The sequence below is a fragment of the Ceratina calcarata genome, unplaced genomic scaffold, assembly GCF_001652005.2.
Source record: "Ceratina calcarata isolate Rehan_Ccalc_2016 unplaced genomic scaffold, ASM165200v1 scaffold48.2, whole genome shotgun sequence".
In the NCBI taxonomy this organism is placed as follows: domain Eukaryota; kingdom Metazoa; phylum Arthropoda; class Insecta; order Hymenoptera; family Apidae; genus Ceratina; species Ceratina calcarata.
In genome coordinates, this window is record NW_017172225.1 from 3,098,881 (window position 1) to 3,117,994 (window position 19,114).

Consider the following 19,114-nt stretch of genomic DNA (forward strand, 5'->3'; position numbering starts at 1 on the left):
ACTATGCACCGTCCTTTAAGTCCATGTCTACGCTATGGGCGGAAAAATCCGCAAAATCTTACATCAAGACTTTTAGTTCCACTTTTCCTCACAGTACGCGCGGCGATCGAAATTCCGCAAATCTTACATCACTGCGCGCAAGTGCTGCCGAGCCTCTCAGTGGAAACTGTAAAAGTGAATTCTATTTAATTTTGTAAATGATTAAGAAATATTTGTATATGCGCATGGTTTGCTCTTCAATGTTTTTGTCCTTACTTGCCTGTTTGCCGAATGCTGTTATACTTATTGTACAAATGTACATATACTTGTAACTACAGAATGGAAAAGATAATGAGACGAATTTCTTTGATAATAACATATAACTTTATTGAAATGACAAGTTAATTCATACATCCCCGATGCAATTTAATCAAGTAACTGTATAGTTTATACCGGAAGTCTCCAGGCAATGGCGGTCAACCAATCAGGACTCTGCAGCCCCTAGAAGTTATTCTCGTCGTTGCACGTCTATGAGACAGTGGTCTATTCTATGGTCTCATTCAGTCGTCGTCGTCGTCGTCGCCGCAGTGCAGTTCTGCAGTTGGTCGCAGTGGTCGTAGTTCGTGGCAGTTCGTGGGTTCTTGTTCGTATTGTTCGTAGCAGTGCGCAGCAGTGCAAGCAATCTGAGACGTCGTCCGAGGTACCGATAGGATTGTCCCAAGTCGATTCTGTGACGAAACAGTCTTCTTACAAAAAAAGGTACGTGCGATCACGTTCGGAATCACGGACTAAAGATGATCAACAAAAGATACGTTCGTTGGATCGAACATCGCAAACAACACGATTTTTCAGTGAAAAAGTTCGCATCGGTTTTTCTGTAATGGAGCGTGTAAAATTTCTCTGTCGCGTCAGTCCCGTCCCGTGTACGTCGTCCGCCATTTTATTGATTGTGTTTGCAGCTTTTGGAGGGAAACTTCGTTTCGTGTCAATTACACTTTGTCATTAGATTTAATCGGTTTGTACCACATACTACGCTAGATCTCTGACTCGATTTCGCTTGAAAATTCGATAATAAAATGTAATCCAGTTTACACCAACAGCAGGTGTACGTGCATCATCGCGTGTATGCCTGCTAAATGAAAATATTCTGCGCGCGTACAAATCGCGTTCATGCAAGAAGATCGATATTCGACTTCTCGTCCATGACCAGATAAATTATCATCGTTTTTTAGTAAACAACATGGCACGTACCAAGCAGACCGCGCGTAAATCTACGGGAGGTAAAGCTCCTCGGAAGCAGCTCGCTACTAAAGCGGCACGTAAAAGTGCACCGTCCACCGGTGGTGTCAAGAAGCCGCATCGTTACAGGTAGGCAACCCGTCGATCCCTCGTGGTCAGCATCGCAGCGCGATGTCCTACGTATCGCCGCTCCGCGTGTCTACGGATTAGCAGCAGTCTTAGCTTAACCGGTTCCGGTGATTTGTGACTGTTTTCAGACCTGGTACTGTGGCTCTTCGAGAAATCAGAAGATATCAGAAATCTACCGAGTTGCTGATCAGAAAATTACCGTTCCAACGTTTGGTTCGTGAGATCGCGCAAGATTTCAAGACCGATCTTCGTTTCCAGAGTGCGGCTATCGGAGCTTTGCAAGAAGCTTCGGAAGCTTATTTAGTCGGTCTGTTTGAAGACACTAACTTGTGCGCGATTCATGCGAAACGCGTAACAATAATGCCTAAAGATATCCAATTGGCAAGAAGGATCCGCGGAGAACGTGCTTAAGCACGATTCATTATTACCACCGGATCTCCAATCTCTTTTTTCCTTTCTCAAATTTGCGTCATTCTCACATTCTACATATATACGTCTCAGATACGCAGATGTTCTCCAAGGAACGAGAAAAGTTCATCACATCGGTCGAGCTGACAAACCAGTTTCTCTGTTCTTCTCTTTGTCTCTGATAATTTTCTCAAATTCGACGTCTATCAGTGTGTTGTACACGTGAACACTGCCAAGTAATTAAGTGTTACGAGGATAGACAGAGCCAAAGTAGGTATCTATCCGTCGTATTACGTAGTTTTTAGAACGGTTACACTTATAAATTTAATGTTAGGACAGCGAGGGAAGGATACGCGTATCATACATATAAACGGATCACGTTTGATTTATTATCGTATTTCACAATAGTCTGCAACGTTCACGCACGCACGCGCGCGTAAATACAAAAAAGTAGACACGGTCACAGTAAAACCATACAAGGTATAGTCGTAATAAACGTTGAGATAACAGTTTTTGAACAATTTTGTACGTTGCTGTAAAAGCTTCGAGGGTGTGGACGAATTTATCTCTCATGTACGTCGCGTATTCATATACACACATACACTCTGTGTGTGTGTGCGTGTGCGTGTGCGTGTGTGTGGTATTACATACTACAAGGCAGAAGACAGCTACTCATAGGAAATTGATTAACGCGTATCGTAGGTGGTGTTTCCTTTGTCTCGTTAGTTAGTTACTCATGTATGTAGAAGGTTGAAATCGATTCACATTCATACACTATAATCTACGTTTTCACGACATTTAATCATATCTCCAACAAGTATGGAATCATTTCTCGTACAACTAATTCTATAGGTATTAGTATTATTTAATAGCTGATAAAAATCGTAACGTGATGACTCGCGCGACACGTAAAATTAATGTGTAAGCTGATGCAATTTTGTAATAAATAATATTTGACCAAATCGTCTTACTCGTAGGAGAGTGCTTCTTGCTTGTTATTTTGTAACGCGCGTTCCGACCTCCAATCCAACATCGTGTGTAGTAGCGTTCGAAAGATTCTGTCAACGTTAACAGAATCCTAAATTCTTTTTTATTTTATCGGTGACAACGATGAAATTCTATTTTTAAGAAAAAACAGATTTCTAACAGCTACTACATATTACTACTAGACTTTAGTCATTTTTGAAGACAGATTCAATCAATTTCTATACCATTTTTGTTTTACGATATTGACATTGGCAAAATTTGACAATCGTATGCGTATCTGTGTATGTACATACGTCCGTGGCGCGTACTGCGTATATGCATACAAAATCGATTCGACGCCGTATGTACCTCGAACGCACTGCATAATGGCGGTGTATCGCTAAGCGCAGGAAGCTCGTAAAAAATATTTAATAATCGGGTGGGCTTACAAAGATTCGCGTGTTGTATTCGTTGTTTCAGCGAACGAATAGTAATGTCAGCAGTCAGACTGTGCGTAGTATAGATCTCGATCTCGTTAGATTTCATTGGAATGTGACGCGATTCCCGAAATTTGCATATATTTCTAGAACTTTCGACCGAAAACGATCGTAATCGAGGATTAGGAATTACGCGGAGGATCAAAGTTCAAGTCCCATACGATTCGCATAGAATTCAAAATTCTGTTAGAAATCTGAGACAGATAATTTCATTCTGTAGAATCGCATCGTAGCGAGATAGATGTCAGCAGTTAAAAACGTGAAATCCCTCGGCGGCAATCGAATCAGCTGGTTCCTGCTGAGAATAGTCGAATGGTATGGCAATTACCGCTATTGTAAGTAACTAAACGAGGTTTCCGTTGACGTATATGTAATGTATGTACATACGTACAACATACTACATATATACATACAATATATTATATACGTTTTACGCGGCACCGGCGATGGCATCCATGGATCAGATATATGAAACTGGTATTGCTAATTGTTACACCGTGGGTAGGCTCGCGTTGTGTACAGGGTGGCGAATAACCCAAACGATTCTGAATCCACTTTCCACGCATACATACAAAATGTGGCGCGTTTTCTTTCGTTCTATCTTTAATACCTTTCGTACGACGTTGTCGTCGTCTTGCTATGCATTTTTTGTGTGTGTACGCGCGAAGCAGGTCCGGACTCCGGTCTCCGTTGAGTCATTTACCGTACCGCACACATATGTACCGCTCGCGATTTAATTTTTAGGGAGTTGGATGTATGTAGGTACTACCTACCTACCTACCTACTAGGTAGGGACAAGGGACTGTCGTTGGTCGGGGTCGGGGATAGCCGTGCCGAGAGAGCCGAGAGAGCGTCCCGAACGTCCACACTGCCATCGCGAGGTACACACGTTACGTGGGAAGCGGTTAGCGCTAGGTGGATCGCTCGGTTTACATAAAATTTTCCCATTGCAAAGAAAAGCAAAGGTAATTTATATTAAAGGGCGTGAGCATCCGTGAGGATCTCGTTAATCGCGGTAGTGATCGCGTCAGTCAACGCAAAGTGTACTACATAGCAGAAGCAGGAACGTGAAAACCTCGGGGAAAGTGAAATCGATTTATCGGGCGTATACCAGTATACACAGAGAGACATTCGGTGCTACCTCCATTTTGCAATCATCGTTCGTCGTGAAGAGAATCGTCGTCGTCGTCGTGTGCCGTGGTCGTGTTCCACGCGAGGTTGGTTGGAGTGGGTGACGCTTTTAACTTATTTTCGTGATCCGTGTCAATTTTTTCTTAAACCGTAACGATTCTTTTCACATTCTAGCTGATTTTCCTAAATTCTACATAGATTCAAACTTCGTTGATTTGCCTCGCATAGTATAGGCCGTGTTTACTCGTGTTCGTCACTTGGCCCCGTTCTGAGTTCTATTGGGTATAGGAAATGGTGGGAAATGGTAGTAACAAACAGTAACAGCAGCAGCAGCAGCAGCAGCAGTAGCAGTAGTTATTTGATCCAATCGCATTGCTCGCGCAACGAGTCTCTGCCTCTGCTACTATCCGCGGTGGTATCCGATTGCACTGCATCGCGAGCTTAGGCCGTTCGGGCGATTTAATTTTTAAGGGGTAGGGACAAGGAAATCGTGTTCGTGTTGTGTTCGTGTTCGTGTTCGTGTTCGTGACTCAGAGTGAGCGTCCACTGCCATCGAACTAGTAACTACACGAAGGAGGAGTAAGGTGGAGACGGATAGTGCTTGTTGGCTCTCGCTTCCCGTACAATTTTTCGGTGGAAAAGGTATCGGCGACGACGGTTCCCTTGAAAATTTTATCTCGTCGACGATCGCGTTCAATCGCGCCGGTGACTGTCGCGTCGTGGTAGCCGGTGCAACAGTGCAAGTCCGACGAATAGTAAGAACGATCTCTTGTACGAATGCTACGAACAGTTCGCGGCGGCAGTGCCTCCATTTTGCGATTCGAACGTACGTGGGGAGAATCCGTTCCACGTTTCGAACTTTCTTCGAGCGGTTAGCATTCAATTCATTTTAGCAGCGTGTGTATCGACTCTCGTTGATTTTCATCATCATCATCATCATCATCATCATCATCATCATTGTCGTCGTCGTTGTCGTGATCATCGTCACACCGTCACGCGTGAATGCGATGATTCTCTTCGTGTGGAGAATCTCTACGGGGCCGCGAGGGGGAGGGGGGACTCTTCAGAATCCGCGACGGATTCGAATGATACATTTTTCTCGCGTTGGCTTTCGATTCGGTCGGTGCAGGAGGGAACAAAAGTCCACACATTGCGCAATGGGTTCGTTCTTTGGAGTGCCGTTGCGTACGCGCGATCAACAGTCGCAGCGGATCTCCGACTCTGATCTCCCCACCACCTTCCTCGCGTCCCCAGTATCCTTTCGTTTCCCGCCTTGCAACCGCAACTAAAACCTACGTACCTACTACTCGTCCACGTTTAATTGACTTATCGCGTGCTGCATATACGTATCTCCCATCCACTTGATCGTCTAACCGTGCGCGCGCGCGTTCAGCGAGGATACGATGATCGTCATCGTTCAGTCAGAAACTAGCAACATTAGTTAGTCCACAAACGCGCGCTCAGTACTCGTTTATACATCGTCGCCGGACGTTTTCGCTCGAAGTTTCATTAAAAATAGGATGTTTCTGTTATTGGTTCTTCTAGTAGTGTGAACAATGGCACGTACCAAGCAGACGGCTCGTAAATCGACGGGAGGCAAGGCGCCTCGTAAACAGCTAGCCACAAAGGCAGCGCGTAAGAGTGCCCCATCCACTGGTGGCGTGAAAAAACCACACAGATACAGGTGAGTGTCTTCACAACGTCTGTCTTAATCCCACTATGTCCTCGCTTATAGGACGTTCGTTAGCAGCAACAGCAACATCAAGTAGAGCGGATAAAATGTGATTAATGAAAAATGGTAATTCTCTTAGGCCTGGTACAGTCGCTCTCCGAGAAATTAGGAGATACCAGAAATCAACCGAGTTGTTGATCAGAAAGTTACCTTTCCAAAGATTGGTACGTGAAATCGCGCAGGACTTCAAAACTGACCTGCGTTTCCAAAGCGCAGCCATTGGAGCTTTGCAGGAAGCTTCGGAAGCCTATCTGGTCGGTCTTTTCGAGGACACAAACTTGTGCGCCATCCACGCGAAACGCGTGACGATCATGCCCAAGGATATCCAGCTTGCCCGACGAATCCGTGGAGAACGCGCTTAAATACCATGTAACTCCCATTTCCATTTCCCACTATTATTATTATTATTATTATTACTATTATTACTATTCTTACTACGTTTACTAGAATTGTCATTTATAAAGATCGTGGATGAAAAAATCGTTTCATTCCAATCTGTGTGTTGCATCGTACTGTTCGCAACAAATATTACGGTACAATATCATCGTCAATTGCTGTTCTGTAGGGTACGGAAGTTGGACGGAAAGTTTAAGTTTCGAGTTAATATTTCTAATATAATGTGTCGTGAAAGAGAATCAATCAACTCCTTTCCACACCGTTTTCATCTTTCTTACTTTTTTGACTTCAAGAGAAAAACGGAATCGAAATGTGAAGGATCATAAAAATCATTCTTCGAAAGATTGAAGAACTTTAGTTTTTTTCCTCAACGTTATGATATGTGATAGACGTCGTTATCCGCTGTTATTGGTTCGATGATACTTGATGAGGTAGCTGAATGTGTGTTAGACATTAAGGCAGCTTCTTCTTTATATTTAGGAATTCGATGTAGCCGCGTATCATTCACGATAGAATTATTTTTATTTCACGAAGACGGTTACACAAAGTATCGTCGTCGATCAGTATCACAAGTATTCATCATTCGTGTAAAGATAAACGTTTCGTAAATAAATCTAAATAATACCAACTTACTACAACTACAACACCTACTGTTTCCCATGACGAGGAGTACATCGACTGGGGAAGGGAGGTGGTGAGGGTCTCGAGCAATTTTAAAGATCCGAGACCATAGTAGTTTACATTATATCTTTATTTTACAAATAGTTTCATTTACTTTTACAAATCCATACATTAGAAATACTTGACGAATGCTACATTGCTGTTATTTGAATTTTAATCACATTTTCTAAAGCTCCCACTTTCGTAATCAGCCGATCGAGCAGCAGTAGCAGCAGCAGCAGCAGAAAACGGTCTGTGCATCAAAGTTTAGGTTCTTCTTTTACTCATCGCGCGCGCGTGTGATTGGTAGAGCAAGCAACTGAGATTTAAGTCTCTCCGAATTTTTCGTGGCGGTGCCTCGAATCGATGCGAGGCTAATATATTTTTCTATGTCGCGCGTAATTGATTTTCTTTTCCTGGAAGTCTGAAGCTACATATACAGAATTATGCAGTGGCACAAAAACAGTTTATATCGAACTAAGTGGAACTAGTAGTAGTAGTAGTAGTAATAGTTAGTAATCGAATTGAGTTTTTATATATGTCAAAGTAAAAAAATCAAACTGTTTCACGAGGCAATATTATTTTGTTATTAAAAATAGACATGTACATCATCGTATACGTATAAATATCTAACGTATCGCGCATAGAAGCTAGATTCGCACTAAGCATCACAATACGATTCGTGCGAACGACGCGATTGAACTTTAGTTGTAATAAAACTATACACGGGGCACGTGAAAACGGGAGAACTCGGTAATCTGGTTGACTCTGGGCCGTCGTTCGCGGCGAATCACCTACACATCACCTATATAATCATCGCCTCATTGTCGGCGTTACGATTCACTGCTACTGGATACTTACAACAACAGTCTCTCTGCATACTTTATTTACAAGCTATTATTATCATTGGCTCTTAAAAAGCCAAGTACCAAGTACAATTCTAAAACGTAAGAGAAAAGAAAAGAGACAACAAGTAATTTCCCTGAAGGAAATCGCGAGCGCGAAGAGAAAGGAATTAAATTAAAGATAAATAATAAATAATTTCGATTATCTGTGACAACCATCGATCCTATCGTGAGACGTAGTAAATTAAAAAATCGTTGTTCAGATTGAAAACGTAGTAAACGTACACGCGGCGGAACGCATAAAAATCTATTGTCGGAATATTACCCGTTGTTTACAATCGAATGTGGTTGCTGTTGCCAGAGGCAAAACCTCGAACGTGCCGTCTAGTCCTGATTAAAACACATTTAAACATTCCTCTGTTATCGATTTTAAGGCGAAAGGGGTATGTGATTTGCAAACATTTAAACACGGTACAGTGTGTGTGTGTGTGTGTGTGCGCGCGCGTGTGTGTGTGTGTAAGCACGTTCCGTCGAATCTGCGGTTCCCAATCTCTCAGAATTTCAACCGTCATAAACGTGTCGACAGATTACTTTCCTGTCGTTAAATTCACTACACGGCGTCATCAGCTGATCAACGTTCAACAACTGAAACTGAACCGACGACGCGGGGGCGGACAGTGACAGGAATATACCACAAATGCGCGTGCACACACATCGTGGACGATTGAGAAATGCTGTACGCGTTTATGGGTCGTGCCTAAATACAACGTGCATGCATGAAGAATAACTATTAATAAAAAGATTTCGACGATTCGTGACTTCTTCGAACTTCCGTTTCGTTTCACAAAACGTATCTTATTTACACGATGTGAAACATCTTGCCAATTATTAGATGTTAATGCACAGTTCGAACGAGACAGGTAATGTTTCCGTACACAGCAAATTTTCATACACATTCATACATTTCAGCATTTTCATCCGTAAAAAATAAAAAGACGCGGATGTTCTTCCTTCTAGAATTTCGATCAAGATCTTGGTAAAATATATAAATATATATATATATATATATATAAAAAACAGTATGTTGTACTTCTTAAATCACATGGAGAGAACAGCTCGAGTCGATCGTGTAACCATATCGTATACAATATACATTTAATTCGAAGATACGACGACGAACGAGAAATTAAGCGATGAGCGGAGACTACTTAGGCTAACAGTGGGGGAATCGACAGAAGCTAAGTAATTCAATCTATGGGAGCATTATCGTCGATATTAATTAATTTCGATCGGATAACACCAGTTATCTTTAGCCAACCGCATAAATTGAAACACGTACAAACAAACGGGATCAAGATGCTTCGCTGCTTTTACTTAGTAACGCGCAAGCAATAAAATGAGCTACAGCGAGCAGTCTTCAGTGCTTCGAACTTTCGTTTAAATTAAAACACACACGCACACACACAGAGGAGCGGGGGTGGAGGAGAGAGAGAGAAAGCTAAAAGACTGGAAAAGCTTGATTAACCATTGACATCTAAGTTAGCGCTACTTACTACTCGAACGAGGACGTACATAAAAAAATAGTAATAAGTACAAGACGCGTTTAAGGCTTGAGAGCTTATCATGTATCTGCACAACGAACGATGTTATTGCGACGAGTCCCTCCATCGCACAGAACAGAGATTCGAAATTCTATTGAGAAAAATTTTTTCGACCGACGATAATCTGACACGGATCAAGTTAATTTAAATTCTTTCTGATATCATTCTCGATACATGATACTCGGTCGTCGTCGTCGTCGTTCCACTACATTTACGTACGCGGTGCGTTACCGTACAAAGAGAGAGAGAGAGAGAGAGAGAGAGAGAGAGAGAGAGAGAGAGAATGAAAGGTGACTTATCGGGGAGTTAGAATTTGTTATCTCTAACGTTACCTGTAGAGATCACGGACTGCTTGATCCTCTCGAGACGGATTTTGACACGTGTTCAACTTGTTCTCCAAGGCCTGTGTGCGTGAGAAAAAGCATTATTAAACGGCGGTAGTCGGGACACGGCGTATATCTTCATTTTCTCTAAACATATATGTACGCAGACAGATTCTTTGGCTAGGCTACTAGGTGCAAGTTCAACGAATAAATCGCGTGCGAATCAAGCGGGGGGAAGGAACAAGGAATCGTCGGGGAATTCGTTTAGGCGAACTATGAAGAGCATTAATGATAATCCGGGAATGCGAAACAAAATAAACGAAAAAACCTGAAAGATCTGTACGAAAACTGATCAGCACTCGGATCAGCAATTGGTTGATCTACGTCGTTGCCGTATACAACTAGTGGTGGTGTTGGTGGTACATGGGTGCATCTGGACGGACGATAAATCGGTGGACGTGGAGCGGTGGTGGAAAATGTATTTTTCCCACAAGAGCATTTTACCCTCCTACAGTCCATGCAGACCCATCTCTCAAGCTACCAAATATACCAGCTACGTGAAGCAAGTACTACCTGTCCGAATCGAGCGGCGGTGGTAGCGGCGGCTCGGTACTCATCGAGTAAAGTACAGTACTTATGAAAACATACGTGCGTAAGTAAAAATGCGAAACGAACGCAGTGGTTGTCATCGTCTCAGATCTCGGAACAATACGTACATAATTTCGACAGTTGCCAGTGGCAAATTCTATACGATTTACGACGACCACGTTGATTTCGACTCGAGGGATAGATACATACAAGCCATGCACTCGAAGCCATTTCGGATCCGATTCGATCAATTTGGATGGGACACTGTCGTCGTCGATACTTACGCCAACTTTTCTCATCAGATCGCCGATCATGTTCATGGCTAATATTCTTGTACACGGCGCCATAGGTGGGTTCACCTGGTTATTATTATTGTTGTTCTGGTTGTTGTTATGGTTGTTGTTCCCATTTCCGGTCACACCTCCGACAACTCTGTTTCCAACTGCGGCGAAGCAAACAGAGAAAAGTAGAAAAAGTTACTACTAGCGTCGACACAATCTATGGAGATCTCGCGTTGGCAAAGAAAAGCGAAGATTTGGTCGCGCGCACACACAGTCAGTCGAAAGTATAAAACGTTTATAGAAACTAAGACAACAAATAACAAGTTTGTCAAAATAATCTTTTATTTCATCGACAGAACAACATTTTGATCATATTTAATCGTATCGTAGTACAGAGAGAGAGAGAGAGAGAGAGAGAGAAAGAGATGTAGAGAGAGAGTAAAATTAGCGTGACAGCGTGTACGAAATATCGTTAACGAGCTTGATAAAAGATATGCATAAATGTTAGACCGGATGTTCCAAATTCGATTCAAATCGAATGGAATATAAAATAGTCGTTTAAACGCATAAGAAAAAAGAGTCTGGAGCAATCGGATCTGATCGGACGAGGTAATAGGAACGCGTGCGTGCGTGTTACGTATACGTCGTAGCTCGAGGGAAAGAAAAATCTGTTTTACATCCGCTCGCAGTCCGTAATCGTCGTTGTCGTCGTCGTCGTCGTTCCGTCATTCGTTGTTAGGCACACAAGTATCATTCTCGCTGACCGTCCCGTGTCAATCGTTTGATCGGTCCGGGTCAAGGTCGTCCAAAGCAGAATATGCGTTTAGTTTTACGAAGAGTATTGTGGATCTTACTTTTTAATGGCGACGACGTCGTATTATTCGTCGGAGGCGATATCGACTGCGATACTATCGCCGCTACCGGGCTACCGGGTGGAATCGGGTGCGTCGTTTCCAATTCTACTTGCAGTTTGTTACTGTCAACGTGATTTCGAACTCGGTCGGCCAATTTATCATTATCCGGTTGATGCCTTTCTTGAACTTGGATCTCCTGTTTCAAGTCTGAAAGAAACAGAGTCGACACGATCAAAATCATTTCGCGCGCGCGCGTGTTCACACGCGGACAATAGCTCTACGTCGCAAGGAATGAGGATTCAAATCGGTCTCAGCACCTCTGATCTCGTCCATTAACCTCTGTACTATAACTTTCAGTGCCTCTTTCTCGTCAAGTTCCGATTCTAACAGAGCATTCTTTTCAATGGCGGAGTTAAGTTTGGCTTCTATCTCTTCTTCAGTCACCCTGTTTATTCTGCAAATGGAAATCGGATCCAATTAATATAGGATTTGAAGCATGCAGAGAGAGTCGACCAGCAACAACAGACCGAACGACCGTGAAACGGAGCAAGAACATCGATCGAGAATACCTGTGAGCCCTTTCCAAATCATCGTTCTTCTGTTCCAATTCCCGTATGTATTTGAGTAAATGATCGTGTCTGGCCTGTAAATCTTGAGCCTTCCCTTGAAATACGGCGCAGTCGGTGCTCTGTTGATCCAGTCTTGTCCTTAATTGTTCCACCTCCGTGGCTAGTCTCGTGTTCCGTTGCCGAAGTTCTCTGTTAGTCTTTTCCGCTTGCTCCAAAGATGCTTCCAGTTCCTTCTCCAACAATTGCGAGTTTTCTTGAAATTCTTCCAATTCTCTCTCCAAGTCTTCTTTTCTGTGGACCATACACACACACACACACGCACACAGATGAGATTTATCTCGGTAGCTCTGAGATCGGGCTCTGTGACAATTCGTAAGATTGAGAACCGAAAACAGCAAAAATACTCTACCTTCTGTTTATCTGACGAGCAAGTTCCATCCAATACCGAATCTCATCGTCCTTAGAAGCGAATTGCGGCGGTGGTGGCGGATCAACGTCCATCGTCCTCGCGATCGTTCACGGTCTCCCGTCGGTGCCGATTTCTCTATCCCCTTACCTCTTCCACGCGGCGGTTCGTCGAACGAAACGTTTTATCTCATTCGCAGTGCAACGGCATCACCTACAAGCAACAGAACGGCGAAGATGCAAATTCCGACGACTCTATTCGGAGACGGGGACGGGGAACAGAGGGAACCTTCTCGTCACGAGTAAAATCCGAGGATACACAGAGACTGATTTTCGTAGAATCCTCGGTGGAACGACGGTTATCGCGCGACGATCTCGCAGTGAAAGTCTTTACTACGCTCGGGATTATAGGAAAGAAGTAGCATTCGTTCACGTCTACGCGTCCACACGCAACAATGAACGGGGCATCGATCTAACCTTCCGTCCTATACCTCCTATACCGTCATCGCGCGTGTATGCCGTCGGAAAAAGTCGATAACCAAGTCATCGCAGCATACGACGTAAACCAAATTCTACGAACGTAAGAAACACACTCGACATCGAAGCGGTGGACGCGTGAGAATCTCTAATTACGCTTACGGAGAGAGAGAGAGAGAGAGACGAGAGACGAGTTCACAACTGGATAGTCTAAGAAGCGCGATACGAAACGGACGAAAATGGTCCAGCAGCAGCGTAATACATCGAGAACGACAACGACGACGACGACGACGGCGGCGGCGGCGGAGGCGAATAGAAGACGAATCGTATCACGTCACGTCGAACGAAACGCATACACCGTTTCCGCGATCGTCGACGATCGTGTGGGCGCGTGAAAATAACGAATCGTACGTGGTACAACACGATGGTTCTAAATACGGTCGTCCTCGAGAAAATGCTTACCGCGTGCGACACTCACACAAATCTCATCACAGATCACAGGGTGCGATACTCAATGCAAATGATTATGAGCAATCGTCGCGAGTCACTCGTCATTCGCCACTCATCGACTCATCCGTTCGTTACTCGTCGTCACTCGACTGACTCGACTCGTTCAGTTCGGATCGTTCGTTACGCGGCGATATCTATTGGCCTGGCTGGCACTCCGTACAACGCACAACACAACAACACGAACCGGAACAGTAAGAATCAAAGGGGTACAGACTCCAGACACAGCAAAGCACGGACTCCTCTCGCTTACGGTACACAGCAGCGTCGGTCGTGTGTGTCGGTCACGTAAAAACAACAGGGTTTCACCTCGAACCTTTTTTTAACATGCGTCCAAAGGGCAGATCGTCACGTTAAATTCGGTTCGATTCGTTCTAAATGATCGGATCGGATCGATCTTCCTAAATCAACGCGTACCGACGATCAGAAAAAGACGATCCTATTTACCGATCGCAAGTTAGCAGGGCGAAACCCAATAGTACCGGTTCCGTTCCCCGCGATGTCACAACCAGTCACGAGCAGGGATGCCAGAATGCAGGATTTCTCCTCTTCCCGAGTTGTCCCCCACTACTTTTTTCTGCCCCCACTTACGTTACCCATGATCATGCGCCTTGCACAAAGAAGTTGAAGCTCGATGGCAGGGGAAGGCTTCCTTTGTGGCGCGAAGATACGACGCACGACGCCGCAACGCCAAGCCAAATAGCCAAGTCAAGCACAAAGCGAAAAGCAAGCGAAGCGTTCATCATGTTCCGACAGGCCAGTAGGCGCATGTCCAGTAGTAGACGTAAGTGGGGAGAGCTCCAGAAGAGGAGAAATCCTACATTCTGGCATCCCTGGACTGAGCAGACTCGGCACGTCGGCACTCGCCAACCATAACCGGTGTGTTACGACTACGACGACTCGAGAGTGGACGCGTATCACGCACGGAACGAAACGGAAGAATGGAAAGTAGTACAGGTCTGATATAAGTACGCAATATCTTCTTACAGTACATACCTGGCCGATGCCCGACTCGTAACAGTACCGAGGATCGATACAGGACAGGCAGAAGTCTCGCATCGCATACGAGATCGACACGACGCCTGGCCGAAGTAATCAGTGAATCTAATCATGCAAATAAACAAATTTATTCGTCGCACGCGTTTCCGTACAAGAGACGATCACGCTCTATTGAAAAAATTCGTAAGGTCAGTATCGTCGATCGATCGGTCGCTCATATGTACGAAGAACACTGAGATTAGATCGTTCCATTATTGTTACAGGCAACCTTTCGCCGGTGTAGTCGATAAATTCTATTCCGCGCGATCCGAAGTGGAGGTGCAAAAAGAGTACGAGATACCGTTAGAAAATATTCGTAATTTCAGTATAATAGCGCATGTTGATCATGGGAAAAGTACCCTCGCCGACAGATTGTTGGAACTGACAGGCGCGATAAAGAGGGACTCTAGGAAACAGATATTAGACAAATTACAGGTAGAAAGAGAACGTGGAATCACGGTGAAAGCGCAGACAGCATCACTCGATTACACGTACAGGGGAAGTAGCAGCAGCAGCGGAAAGTATCTCCTCAACTTGATAGATACACCCGGTCACGTAGACTTCTCCGCTGAAGTACACCGTTCATTGGCTCCTTGTCAAGGGGTGATATTGGTAGTAGACGCGAACGACGGTGTACAGGCTCAAACGGTAGCTAATTTTTACCTGGCTGTCAAGCACGATCTAGTCGTGATACCGGTAATAAACAAGATCGACTTGAAGAACGCGAATCCTGAAAGAGTGGCGAATCAGTTGGAAACATTGTTCGGTATAAAGGAAGAAACCATTTTGAGAGTATCCGCGAAATTCGGTACGGGAGTACCGAAACTGTTGGACGCGATCGTCGAAAGAATTCCGTCGCCGGACGCGTACAGGGACAAACCGTTCAGAGCACTGGTATTCGATATCTGGTACGACAAGTACAAAGGAGCAATTTTATTGATATACGTGAAAGACGGATCTCTGTCTCGAAGGCAGTACGTCGCTTCGGCGTATAACAACGGGAAACGTTACGAAGTGAAGAATGTTTCATTGCTGAGACCGGTCGCCGAACAAGACATAAACACGTTGTAAATATCACCGTTTTCGTCGCTGGTCGCGAATAGGTCAGGGTAAGTAGGTAGGTATACCATTCGACTCAGTTCGCGCGTCGTCGTGTCGCAGATTCGCGGGCCAAATAGGATGCATCTCGTGCAACATGAGATCCTCGAAGGAAGCATTCATCGGAGACACGTTGCACACGAAAGATTCCATCGCCGAACCTTTGTCAACGTTCACGTCGCCGAAGCCGATGGTCTTCTCAGGTGTCTATCCCATCGATAAATCCGACTTCGAACGCGTCCGTGCGGCCATCGAGAAGTTAACTCTGAACGACAGCAGCGTTTCGGTCTCGTTAGAAACCAGGTATACCGGTCACAGGTTGCTCAGCCAGCGGATACATTACCCCGGGTCCTTCGGCGGCTCTGTTCAACACACACACGCACACACATATATACAGCTCGCGGTGAATACACGCGAGCGTCGTCGTTTCGTTTCAGCGTAGCTCTCGGGCAGGGATGGAGGATCGGATTCTTAGGTATACTGCACATGGAAGTGTTCATGCAACGCCTCGAACAAGAATACGGTGCGCTTTCCATCGTTACTACGCCCAGTGTGACTTATAAAGCGAAAATCACGGGCAAGAAAAACGTGAAAAGACACGGAGGCGACGTGATCTCGTTCAATAACCCCGCCGAGTTTCCCGACATACAAATCGTAGAGGAATTTTACGAGCCCATGGTGCTAGGAACGATCATCACGCCAAGTATATATTTCTCTCTCTCTCTCTCTCTCTCTCTCTCTCTCTCTCTCTCCGTTTATCATTCAGTTCACAATGATTCGCGAGCGAACAAAAATAATAACAACAGTAACAACAATACTACTACTACTACTACTACTACTAATAATAATAATAATAATAATAATAATAACATGTAATTAACCGTGTCCGATCGAACAACAACTTTCGATCATCTCGCCAGGCGAATGCGTGGGCACTATAATGAAACTGTGCCTTGAAAAGCGGGGAGAGCAACGTTCGGCAAAAGACGGAGGTTACGGAAGAACGATGTTTCAATATCTATTACCGTTGTCCGAAGTTATCATAGATTTTCACGATACGCTAAAACGTCTGACCTCGGGATACGGCACGTTCGATTACGAGGATCACGGTTACGAGCCAACGAAAATCGTAAAGGTAGCGTAGCAACAGTACTCGCAGTAAGGATAGTAGTAGATGTAGGAATAGAAGTAGCAGCAGCAGCAGCAGCAGCAGTACCGCTGGTAACAACGCAACGTTTCGCAATACCTTTGAACATAATAATCATGCCATATGTCCGAGGTGTCCGAAGTACATGGTGTCCGAAAGGGTCGGTGCCAAAATTATACAACGCGTTCCAGACGAGGTCAGAGAGACGAAAAGAGTACAACTTATGCCCATTCGACCTAGGAAACACATAGTATACTTTTGGCGCCAACTTTTTCAAACACCCCGTAGAATAGAAATTTAAATAGAATTAAAATTCCACTATAGTATTTAAATAGATTTAAATTTTATACTAGAAATTATTTTCTTCCAGCTAAGTATCGTCTTGAACGGTACGACGGTAGAAGAATTCGGTACCATCGTCCACGTGAGCAAGGTCCGTACAACGGCCAGACACATATGCGAAAAACTAGTGGATATTCTTCCGCGTCAATTATTCGAAATAGCGATACAGGCTACGGTCGGTGGAAAAGTCTTAGCAAGAGAAACCTTGAAACCGTACAAAAAGGACGTGACCGCGAAACTGGTAAAGTAAAATTCTCGGATCGTGAATATCCGTACATTTTATACAAAACCCTCCCGATCAATGTTCTTCCTAAGCAACAACTGGACAAGATCAATAACCGGCGAACAATACAATTTCAGTACGGCGGTGACGTTACCAGGAGAATGAAACTACTGGCTCAACAAGCGGAAGGAAAGAGAAAGATGAAATCGACCGGTAAAATATGTATACCAAGAGAAACGTTTATAAATCTTTTGAAAAAGTAATCGAATAAAGAGCGTCGCGCGATCGACTCGACCGCGTTCATGTCGCAACGCGATTAGCCCCGTCTTTCCGCACCTCATCGATACGACCGCGAGTCGTATCGAGTCGACACGTCGTCACCATCGTTCCTCTACCCGAACGCTTACGTTATTTCTTACACTTACCCGTACGAAAAAATATCTCGCACTCGTCACTCGGAACGAATCACAATCGAGTCGCCATGAAAGAGATGGTCAGGGTGGTCATTGATCGACAGAACCGAGCGAAGGATCTGCCGCCGTCGACGACAGTCGATGTTGCGTACCGTTCGAAGACACGGTATTGTTCACCACCGATTGAACGTTCTCTCGTTTGACGAGCGTCACGGCGGCGGCCGCGGTCATCGTCGCGTCAACGTTAAGACGAACATCAATCGCAGACGCGGCGGGATCCTGCATGTCCAGTTGACTCTGAGCGATGTCTTGGAGAGCGGCTTGAATCCTTTGCAATAGAGACTCTCCCTGCCGGACCACTTCTTCCAATCGTTCGCCGGCTTCTCGATTCTCTTGCTCGAGGCGGCCAAGGCTCGCGACTTGCAACTCCTGCGAAGATTCTTCACTCGGCAAACTTTCTATAAGGGTGTCGATATCCTTGGCGCATCTCGCTATGAGCGTCGCAAACAGTGCCGCATAATCTAAAACGCACCAACAAATACGAACACATAGAAAAATACTGCCGATGCCGCCGCCGTCCTTCCACTTGGGAGGCAGACGACGCGACGCGCCGAACAAGACGCATCCGTCACCGCCGTCACTGTCCTGTGACCAATTAGACGGTGGTGGAAGACCGATCCCGAAAAGACTCAAAAACAGCACGTACCTTCCTGAGGTTGATGTGGTTGCGGCGTTCCCACGCGGTCGAAACCGGGAAATTTACTCGGCGTGGAATATTGTTGCAAAATACCTACGCTGTTACAAAAATGTTCGGCTTGCTGGAACGGAAGACAGAATCGATTCGGAAATCAAGGACCACACACACACACACACACCCACACGCACAACACGAACCGAGAACAACAGCAACAAGAACGAAGGGACGGGGTTACCTGATTTATAGTGTCTTGCAATTGCGTGAGACGATCCGCCATATTCCGCGCACGTACAACGACTCTACCGTCGAAATGAGACCGCCGCTAAGAATAAGAAGGATTGGAAACATTCGAAACACATGAGACTATGAGACGCACATTCATCGCGATGGTGTCAGCGGCAAAACGAGAACTAGTGAAAACATATAGTACAAGCGGCGACGAGGACGACACGCGGCCTGGGCAAGCTTCTGTCCAACATGTAGAAAACTTGGTTTTCTGGATATGGTATTCTACCTTCCCATCACTCACTATTTCTGCTATTTGTTAAACATCGCTTAATTTTTTCAAA

At 44.8% G+C, this 19,114-nt stretch overlaps 5 protein-coding genes across 27 annotated transcripts; 3 read left to right on the forward strand and 2 right to left on the reverse strand.

Annotated features, from left to right (window-relative positions):
- The first annotated feature begins 595 nt into the window (after positions 1-595).
- Positions 596-2,731, forward strand: LOC108627691 (histone H3.3). The gene is made up of 3 exons (XM_018029057.2): positions 596-738; positions 1,212-1,347; positions 1,476-2,731. Exons 2-3 carry the CDS (start codon positions 1,220-1,222, stop codon positions 1,756-1,758), a joined length of 411 nt encoding a protein of 136 aa, XP_017884546.1. The 5' UTR covers positions 596-738; positions 1,212-1,219; the 3' UTR covers positions 1,759-2,731.
- LOC108627690 (histone H3.3) lies at positions 1,940-8,793 on the forward strand. Of its 8 annotated transcripts, XM_026815996.1 has the most exons (4): positions 4,456-4,991; positions 5,895-6,033; positions 6,161-6,450; positions 8,569-8,793. In XM_026815996.1, exons 2-3 carry the CDS (start codon positions 5,906-5,908, stop codon positions 6,441-6,443), a joined length of 411 nt encoding a protein of 136 aa, XP_026671797.1. In that variant the 5' UTR covers positions 4,456-4,991; positions 5,895-5,905; the 3' UTR covers positions 6,444-6,450; positions 8,569-8,793. The 8 variants fall into 8 exon arrangements, with proteins under 8 accessions (XP_026671801.1, XP_026671796.1, XP_026671795.1 ...); XM_026816000.1 differs by lacking the exons at positions 4,456-4,991; positions 8,569-8,793 and adding an exon at positions 1,940-2,025 and having other exon boundaries at positions 6,161-7,109; XM_026815995.1 differs by lacking the exons at positions 4,456-4,991; positions 8,569-8,793 and adding an exon at positions 3,028-3,533 and having other exon boundaries at positions 6,161-7,109.
- Positions 7,210-17,939, reverse strand: nudE (Nuclear distribution protein nudE). Of its 11 annotated transcripts, none has more exons than XR_003389545.1 (9): positions 17,861-17,939; positions 12,608-12,817; positions 12,199-12,489; positions 11,947-12,083; positions 11,630-11,836; positions 10,779-10,936; positions 10,235-10,443; positions 9,916-9,986; positions 7,210-8,372 (listed from the first exon to the last, which is right to left on the reverse strand). XR_003389545.1 is itself a non-coding variant. In XM_018029045.2 (8 exons), exons 2-8 carry the CDS (start codon positions 12,697-12,699, stop codon positions 8,315-8,317), a joined length of 1,014 nt encoding a protein of 337 aa, XP_017884534.1. In that variant the 5' UTR covers positions 12,700-12,817; positions 13,543-13,675; the 3' UTR covers positions 7,210-8,314. The 11 variants fall into 11 exon arrangements, 1 of the variants encoding a protein (XP_017884534.1); XR_003389547.1 differs by lacking the exon at positions 17,861-17,939 and adding an exon at positions 14,035-14,058; XR_001916734.2 differs by lacking the exon at positions 17,861-17,939 and adding an exon at positions 13,904-14,006.
- waw (Translation factor waclaw) lies at positions 13,697-17,724 on the forward strand. 4 transcript variants are annotated; one of them, XM_026815983.1, is made up of 8 exons: positions 13,697-13,781; positions 14,577-14,774; positions 14,850-15,692; positions 15,787-16,026; positions 16,161-16,426; positions 16,644-16,858; positions 17,241-17,453; positions 17,573-17,724. In XM_026815983.1, exons 2-8 carry the CDS (start codon positions 14,698-14,700, stop codon positions 17,696-17,698), a joined length of 1,980 nt encoding a protein of 659 aa, XP_026671784.1. In that variant the 5' UTR covers positions 13,697-13,781; positions 14,577-14,697; the 3' UTR covers positions 17,699-17,724. The 4 variants fall into 4 exon arrangements, with proteins under 4 accessions (XP_026671784.1, XP_017884533.1, XP_026671783.1 ...); XM_026815982.1 differs by lacking the exon at positions 13,697-13,781 and adding an exon at positions 14,169-14,466; XM_018029042.2 differs by lacking the exon at positions 13,697-13,781 and having other exon boundaries at positions 14,169-14,774.
- MED21 (mediator complex subunit 21) lies at positions 15,980-18,954 on the reverse strand. 3 transcript variants are annotated; one of them, XR_001916735.2, is made up of 4 exons: positions 18,781-18,954; positions 18,555-18,666; positions 17,861-18,369; positions 15,980-16,085 (listed from the first exon to the last, which is right to left on the reverse strand). XR_001916735.2 is itself a non-coding variant. In XM_018029055.2 (3 exons), the coding sequence occupies exons 1-3, from the start codon at positions 18,820-18,822 to the stop codon at positions 17,939-17,941; spliced, it is 585 nt and encodes a 194-aa protein (XP_017884544.1). In that variant the 5' UTR covers positions 18,823-18,953; the 3' UTR covers positions 17,661-17,938. The 3 variants fall into 3 exon arrangements, 1 of the variants encoding a protein (XP_017884544.1); XR_003389548.1 differs by lacking the exon at positions 15,980-16,085 and adding an exon at positions 16,882-16,969; XM_018029055.2 differs by lacking the exon at positions 15,980-16,085 and having other exon boundaries at positions 17,661-18,369; positions 18,781-18,953.
- Between the last annotated feature and the right edge of the window lie 160 nt (positions 18,955-19,114).